This window comes from Staurois parvus, unplaced genomic scaffold (assembly GCF_062004578.1).
Source record: "Staurois parvus isolate SC_StPar_1 unplaced genomic scaffold, SC_StPar_1.0 ptg000553l, whole genome shotgun sequence".
Lineage (NCBI taxonomy): Eukaryota > Metazoa > Chordata > Amphibia > Anura > Ranidae > Staurois > Staurois parvus.
Window position 1 is genome coordinate 1,038,859 of NW_028318349.1, and position 8,866 is coordinate 1,047,724.

Sequence of the window (8,866 nt, forward strand, 5' to 3'; positions counted from 1 at the left end):
GACATCCCTACCCACATACTTTCCCTGGAAGAAACACAGTGGGTGCAGGGATACGTAGCCCCATGGCTGAATAATGTGGCAATAGGGAAGTATGGGGTGGTTTTTCTGTTTTAAAGCAGGCCTTAAATTGGTGTTAAATCCAAAACCAAAAATGAGAATATTGCAGTTTTGCTGCCCTTAAATGTGGTGGCTGCGTTTTGCTGTTTTTAACTGGTCATCTGGCCAGTAACATACGTCCTGTCTTAAGGTGTTTTCACTCTGTGTGCATGATTGTTACAGTGAGAACTCAGTGATCAGCAGTCATGTGATTGCTGAGTTCTCATACTTAGAGCCGGCAGGGGACAGATGTAGGATCAGACTGATGCTGCATCCACCTAGGTAAGTATGATTTGGGGAAAAAAACAAAACCCAAACTTCTCTTTTAATCGTGACATGGCCAGCCTTTCCCTTTTTTTTTCATTGGCCGATTATGGAGGTTTGCAGAGACTTTCTAGGCTGGGTGCTGTGTTCCTGAGGTTGACGAGAAATTACACAGGAGGTAGTAGCTTGGATGCACCTGTTCCAGTTCACATCCAAGAATTAGTAAGCTGCAATATGTTACATTTTGTTTTTTGGATTCAATGCAGCAATAACAAGAGTTCTGAACAAAGTGGTGAAACAGAGCGAGGGAACAAATTGTGCATACACTTCTACAAGTTTTCGATACCTATGATACCAGGAGATACATATTTTTATTTGTCACGGAGTGCCCGTGCCTTCCTCACCTCCCTTTGCCTGTCTCTCTGCCTGTCCCTTCACCCCTCCCTCCCCCCTTGCGGATTCCTCACGTCCTGCCAGCCTACATCAAAGGGCTGTGCAGGATGGGAGGAAACGCCCACCGGCCAAGGTGTCTCCGCGCGGGCGCGAGGCTTTCCCGCGCTCTGTGCCCACCGGAGACAAAGGCCGCGCTCCCTCAGCGCGGCCCGAGTGAGGGGGGCGTGCCTCGTTGCCCCGGCAACCCGATGCTGGGCCAGCTGTTGCTGGGGCAACCCGGAAGCGTTCCGTGCGACTTTTAAAAGGCCAGAGTGAAACCAGTCTCTCTCTCTCCCTCTCTCTCTCCCTCTCTATCTCCCTCCTGTGCTGTGTTGTCCCCCTGGAAGCTGTTCCGTTGAGAGGTCCAGGTGGGGACCGGGCCTCCGCAGCCATCCCCGGTGAGCACTCTGCATGAGACTCCCCCAAAGGTCAGAAACATCCCAGGCACAGACCCCGCACAGCCAAGACCCTGCCAAGCCCCTGCAAGCGTGCTGTGCCCCTATCGGTGGATCGCTGGGTCCCTGGGAAGCCGCCCCTGTCTGCTGATTGCTGGGCCCCTGGGGAGCCGCCCTGTTTGCTGATCGTTGGGCCCCTGGGAAACCGTCCTGTCTGCTGATCGTTGGGCCCCTGAGAAGCCGCCCTGTCTGCTGATCGTTGGGCCCCTGGGAAGCCGTCTCGTCTGCTGATCGCTGGGTCCCTGGGAAGCCGCCCTGTCTGCTGATCACTGAGGCCCTGGAAAGCCGCCCTGTCTGATTGCTGGGTCCCTGGGAAGCCGCCCTGTCTGCTGATCACTGGGGCCCTGGGAAGCCGCCCTGTCTGCTGACCACTTTGTCCCTGGAAGCTGCCGCTACTGAGCATCCGCACGTCACCTACCTCCCTGGAAGCCGCCTGCTGCTGAGCGTCCATAAGTCGCCTACCTCCCTGGAAGCCGCCTGCTGCTGAGCATCTGCAAGACACCTATCGTGAGTGTCCCTAGAAGCCATGAACTGTCCCTATTGTGTGCACAGACCACCCTTGTCATGAGCTGCCCCTATTGCACGGTCAGACTACCCTTACTTGAACCGCCCCATGGCGTGCCCGGAGTATATCTATCTGGGATGCCCCTGAGTGCTTGAGCCATCGCTACCCGTTGAGTCCCCGTGAGCCTAATGTTGTCCCTAGTACGCTGTGCGGGAGCTGTGTTGAGACCATAATCCACAGCCTAAGTCCCATTGAGTCCCCGTGAGCCGATGTTGTCCCTAGAAAGCTGTGTGGGGGTTGTGCTGAGGTCAGACCCCATTGCCAAGGTCCCGTTGAGTCCCCGTGAGCCCGCTTACCATGGGTGTCCCTACAAGCCGCATATCACGGAGTGCCATGAACTGTCCTGATTGAGTGTCTTTCATAGTTCAATAAAGCTTTGTGTGTTCTGTCCTGCCTACGCTTCTGTTACATTATTAAACCACACAGATTTGGTTAAATGAATGCTGTGCTATGCAAGTATTCATATGTATAGATTTGTATTATCTTTTTTTCTTCTTATTTTGCGCTTTCCTCTCTGCCCCCTGACCAAAGGCAAATTTGGTTTCTGTCAGCCCTAGTATCACATTTTTTTGGTTTAGAATACACATAAGAGGTTTATGAAGACAGATTCCTTAACTGGCCTGGACCTGCCCTATCACAGTGGGTGTTAAAAGCAGTAACACAAGTCATGGACTCCCATAGGCACTTTGAGGAAACTAAAAATATTTTGTGTATTTTCTTGATATATGGAATAAAAAAAAAAAAAAAAAAAGAAAGGCACTAAACATTTATTTGTATTTGGGAGTTGAAATATATATAATAAACAAAATAATTAGAAAATTGCTTTAAGGAAATTGTTTTTATTTAAAATGCATGGCAAATAGGACAATAAATTATATGGCTGCTTTACAATGACTTGATGATAATGATTTATGTTTATTTTTGCTTAGGTGACATTCCTCTACATATTCGCATTCGAGAAACCTGTGACATGGGAAAGCCAGTAGTGGTTTCTGCTCCAGAGAGCAGGGAGGTGAGTACTTATAAAAAAAAAACTGTAATTTTTTTCTCCATAATATGTTTATCAAAAAAATTTTTTACAGGAATATCAAAGTACAGTGTCATGCAATAAAAAGAAAAGAGAGACCTGAAAACAAAGAACCGGAACCAATGACAAGGATTCCAGTCAAAAGAACACATAAAACTGTTAAGGACCATTGGTCCAGAGCCATAGCAACATAGGGATAGCATATATGTTAAAAGCCAAGAATAATTAGAGATAGGTGCTACACCTAAAATGAGTGATCAATAACCTACTAAATAAAATCCCAACAAAATTGTGCAAAATGATCAATACATAATAATTAGTTCTGATGATCGAACACGTACTGTAGTTCTCATTTCAGCACAAGTGCACTGATAGCATAGCACTTATAGTCAATTGATGCTTCCTCTTCTCCTTTAACTGAAAGTCTGTACCTCTGTATGGACCAGCAGCTGCAGAAAGAGTCTGCAGGAGCCAGAGCATTGAACCAATCTACTGATTGTGGCTGCAGTTCTTTCCAGGCTCCTATGCAAAAAAAAAACAAAACATATTTCTTTATCATACATCACAGGACACAGAGCAGACTATTCATGACTATGTGGGTTATATGCCACCTATAGATGAATGGACACTGGCCAACCAATCAGAGGAGATCCTCCCCTTTATAACCCCTCCTACACAGGAAGTACTTCAGTTTTTTCGCCAGTGTCTGTAAGGTGGATGGTCACAAAATGTTGCTTGTGCTCATGGAGCATACCTAAGGTCTAGTATGGTTCCTTCGAGAATCATGAACTTTAATCCGATCCATTTGGAGAGCTGTGAGCCAAAATGGATGGTACCCGAGCCTCACTGGATAAGAAGAATCCTCTGGGTTTTGCCTGTAATGTAGCCTGCAGCCTTAGAATGCTGGACCCCAAGTAGATGGAACCCTGTGCAGTTTTAGATCTGACCAAGGCGCTTTCCATTGGGGTGCTATACGGGTCCGAGGCAGTGGCCCCCACATTATGGGGACTAGGTCCTTGAAGGTCTGTATGACAATGCCCGCTGTGATGGGTGAAGGTTGGTGGCTGGCAGAAGTCAAGATATCTCCTTTTTTTCTGTTAAAAAAGAAAAGGGAGAGGAACAACAAAGCTCAAGTTTGGTGGGAAAGGAGAGGTATTGTTGTTTGGCTGGGTTTCCACCAGGGGAAGTGCTCGCGGTTTCCCGGGACATTCTTGCCTGTTGTTCTGTTTGGAGCCACTTCATTCTGGTTCCTAGAAGTGCGGCTGGCCATCGAGTGTGGGGCGTGTGCACAGCAGGGTGTGAACGCATGAGGATCGCACGTGCATGCGCAGTAGGAGCCGGAAACAGAAGTCTGTTATATTTATCTATCTGGTGGCTGGGGCACACGTGGGCTGCTGCTGCTACCACTGAAGGATTCCTGTGGCCGGGACACAGACCAGGCTATTCAGTGGGGCACGTGAGTACTCCCCTGAGGGGGAAGCGTTGGCCAGTCATTCAGGAGCCGCCCTTGGTAGCTCATAAGGTCAGCAATTTGCATTGAGTATTTTTATTCAGCACACTATTTGCATAGTTGTATCTTGTGGTCTGTGTTTACTACTGGAGGTGCACAGGTTTTTAAGCTATTTTAAGTCATGTCTTCCAGAAAGCAGAGTGGGGGAGGTAAAGCAGGAAAGGGCACTAATGTGCTGCCACCAGGTCCTGAGGAACCTAGCCAAATGTCTGCTATAATATCCTCCCTGATGGCCTCACTGCGCTGACGTCACGCCGCTGAGGCTGCATGGTGGTCCGGCAGCCATCTTAGCTATTGTATGTACTTCTCTGCATACCTGTCATTGATGTATCCTGTTCATCTGAAAACTGTGCCAAACTATTAAAAATTACTACACTATCAAATACCTTTTGGTGGCTTGTATCTGAGCCATTTCAAGGTGGAGTAGTTTCCATTTGGCAGTCGTTCTTATGATGGTAACGCATGAAAAGAGTTGTCCGCATATGCTGTGAGGGTCCAGTGGAGAGGTTTGGAGTGCCAATTCTGTGTCTATACACCAGTGGAGCCCCCTGCCGCTGACCAGATCCCTGATAATCATCAGTGTCCTTTCTTGGAATATATATATATATATATATATATATATATATATATATATATATATATATATATATATATATATATATATATATATGCGCAAATACCTTGCGCTTCTGGTGAGTGCAAGCATATCTCATTTTATCACGAGAAGTCACAAGCACGGAAGTTTTCATTCACCATCTTCGTTGGACTGTATTTTATGTGATTATCACTATAAATTTGAAGTCACTATTATTCACTATTTAATTTTTATCCATTCATGGTTTGTTCGGATTTTATTTTCACAGTGACTTATAATATTTATTTCTTCATTTGTCGGATATAATTATTGATATTCACCATATATTATTTGTGGCTGTTCAAATACATTTATTTTCACTAATACTTGTCACTCAGATTATTTATCCATTCACATGTGTACTCTTCATCCATTAGACGAGATTCATCACTTTTCAATATTAATATTGCACTATTCTTTTTGCATTTTTTTTTATTCTATATAGTGAGATATATGTTCCTGAGCACTTATTACCTATAGAGCTACATATTTTGTTTACAAACCTGCATGTGCCGATATTCATTCCTCACCAAGGATTTCTGCGGTTTGCAGTAGGGACTCAGCATTTCCAGTTCATAGCACTACCATTTGGGCTGGCCACGGCTCCCAGAGATTTTACAAAAATTCTTGCTCTGGAGTTGGGGCTGCTCAGAACTTTGGAGGTATCGGTCATAGGTTGTCTAGATGATCTGTTGCTCATATATCGGTCAGTGCCAGGTCTGAGGCAGGATGTGGTCCTTATGATGCAGATCCTGGAACAGCTGGGCTGGGTGCTTAACTTCAAGAAGTCGGCCCTGGAACCAGTAAAGAGCCTGAATTATTTGGGGATTGTCCTAGACAAAGTTCAGACAAAAGTATTTCTGCCTCCAGGGAAACCTTGCACCCTGAGGAACAAGGTTTGCAATTTGAAGGCCAAGAGGTATCCTGCAATTCACCTTTGTATGACGTTGCTGGGGAAGATGCTGTCCTCGTTCAGGGCTATTCCCTATGCCCAGTTCCACTCCAGACCTCTCAATGGTACATTCTGACTGTTTTGAACAAGAAGATTCCAACCCTGGATTACTGCATATCTCTGTCTCCAGGGGTACTGCAAAGCCTGAATTGATGGTTGTTGACTCACAATTTGGAGAGAGGGAGATATTTTCGGCCAGTTGTGTGGAGGTTGCTAATCATCGATGCCAACCTCTCGGGTTGGGGGGGCTGTCCTGGAGGAAGCCACAGTTCAGGGAACGTGGCTTTCATGGGAAAGGGTTCTTTTTCCTGGAACTTCGGGCAGTGAGACTAGCTCTGAGGTATTGGACATCCAGGCTTCAGGGTTGGCCTGTAAAGATTAAGTCCGCCAATGCCACAATGACGGCATACATCAACCAGGATGGTACCAGGAGCTTCGATGCTCAGGAGGAGGTGAATTACATTCTGCCCTGGGCAGAGATATGTTCCAAGTTTGTCAGCGGTGTTCGTTCCAGGGGTGGTCATGAATAGCTTTCTCTGTGTCCCGTGACATACTCCAAGAAAAGGATTTCACAAGTATGTAAAAAAAAATCCAGGTTTTTTTGTTTTTGTTTTTTTTTTTTTGTTTTGTTTTTTTAATATGGGTGAATATTATTATTTTTTTGCAAAAGGTGGACTTAAAACAGCAAAAGTTTTTCATGGGGAATGTTTGTCTGCCTAAAAGAATCCAATGTTAAAAGTTGCCAAGATACATTTCTGAATCAAATAGTGAATATACCATGTACTGAATGCATTTCAATACATTGGTTGAATATGAGCTGAATTAACAGACTACTGTTGCTTGGGGAATGTTGATTTTTACCAGATATCCCATTTAATTTATTATCACCTTACCCTTGATTTCTCTAGGCCATGGCGTATGTGAGCATTGCCAAAGAAATAATGAAGAGAATTTCCGAAGATGGTGCAGCCAAATAGAGAGCAACATAGGAAAACTATCATGCCAGTTCTACAAAACAGAAGGGTCTGTTGAGCACACACTGGTGATTAGCCTGTATACTGGAATGGACACTGCACAGTAAATTTGTGAAGAGAATACTGGGTTGTTTCAGATGTTCTGTTGCAGTGGTGATTGCACCTTCCTAAGCTGTTGAATGTTATCTTGTACAGAAGCCTTACAAAACATTTGCTACTATAATTTAACATTGGATAAAAAATGTGTATATATACTGTATATACTCACCAGCCACTTTATTAGGTACACCTTGCTAGTACCAGGTTGGACCCCCTTTGTCCTTCAGAACTGCCTTAATTCTTCATGCCATAGATTCAACAAGGTGTTGGAAACATTTTGGTCCATATTGACATGATCGAATCACCCAGTTGCTGCAGATTTGTTGGCTGCACATCCATGATGGGAATCTCCCGTTCCACCATTTCCCAAAAGTGCTCTATTCAGTTGAGATCTGGTGACTTTGGAGGCCATTGGAGGACAGTGAACTCATTTTCATGTTCAAGAAGCCAGTTTGAGATGATTTGAGCCTTGTGACATGGTGCATTATCGTGCTGGAAGTAGCCATCAGAAGATGGGTACACTGTAGTCCTAAAGGGATGGACATAGTCAGCAACAACACTCAGGTAGGCCGTGGTGTTTACACAATGCTCAATTGGTACTAAAGGGCCCAAAGTGTGCCAAGAAAATATCCCCCACACCATTACACCACTGCCAACAGCCTGATACTTTGATACAAGGCAAATTAGATCCATGTTTTCATGTTGTTTACGACAAATTCTGACCCTACCATCTGAATGTCGCAGCTGAAATCAAGATTCTTCAGACCAGGCAATGTTTTTCCAATCTGCTATTGTCCAATTTTGGTGAGCCTGTGTGAATTGCGGCCTCCGTTTCCTGTTCATAGCTGACAGGAGTGGCACCTGGTGTGGTCTGCTGCTTCAAGGTTCGACATGTTGTGCGCTCATAAATGATATTCTGCATACCTTGGTTGTAATGAGTGGTTATTTGAGTTACAGTTGCCTTTCTAACCTCTCAAACCATTCTGTCCATTCTCATCTGACCTCTGACATCAACAAGGTATTTTGGTCCACACAACTGACGCTCACTGGATATTTTCTCTTTTTCTGACCATTCTCTGTAAGCGCTAGAGATGGTTGTGTGTTAAAATCCCAGTAGATCAGCAGTTTTTTAAATATTCAGACCAGCCCACTTGGCACCAACAACCACGCCACATTCAAAGTTACTTATATCCCCTTTCTTCCCCATTCTGATGCTTGGTTTGAACTTCAGCTTGTCATCTTCACCACATCTAGATGTCTAAATGCATTGAGTTGCTGCCATGTGGTTAGCTGATTAGCAATTCGTGTTACCAAGCAATTGAACAGGTGCACCCTATAAAGTGACTGGTGTGTGTTTATTTATATATATATATATATATATATATATATATATATATATATATATATATACATACAGTGGGGCAAAAAAGTATTTAGTCAGCCACCAATTGTGCAAGTTCTCCCACTTAAAAAGATGAGAGAGGCCTGTAATTGTGATCATAGGTAGATCTCAACTATGAGAGACAAAATGAGAAAACGAATCCAGACAATCACATTGGCTGATTTGGAAAGAATTTATTTGCAAATTATGGCGGAAAATAAGTATTTGGTCAATATCAAAAGTTAATCTCAATACTTATATATCCTTTGTTGGCAATGACAGAGGTCAAACGTTTCCTGTAAGTCTTCACAAGGTTGGCACACACTGTTGCTGCTATGTTGGCCCATTCCTCCATGCAGATCTCCTCTAGAGCAGTGATGTTTTGGGGCTGTCGCTGGGCAACACGGACTTTCAACTCCCTCCAAAGGTTTTCTATGGGGTTGAGATCTGGAGACTGGCTAGGCCACTCCAGGACCT

At 44.6% G+C, this 8,866-nt stretch overlaps 1 protein-coding gene across 1 annotated transcript in view; it reads left to right on the forward strand.

The window, feature by feature from the left end:
• NUBPL (NUBP iron-sulfur cluster assembly factor, mitochondrial) overlaps positions 1-7,931 on the forward strand; it is a 54,221-nt gene extending 46,290 nt beyond the window's left edge. Inside the window, exons 10-11 of the mRNA XM_089691191.1 lie at positions 2,742-2,824; positions 6,844-7,931. Of these exons, the coding sequence (XP_089547317.1) occupies positions 2,742-2,824; positions 6,844-6,912 (152 nt within the window). The 3' untranslated portion in view covers positions 6,913-7,931. The remainder of the gene's footprint in view (positions 1-2,741; positions 2,825-6,843) is intronic.
• Positions 7,932-8,866: the final 935 nt, after the last annotated feature.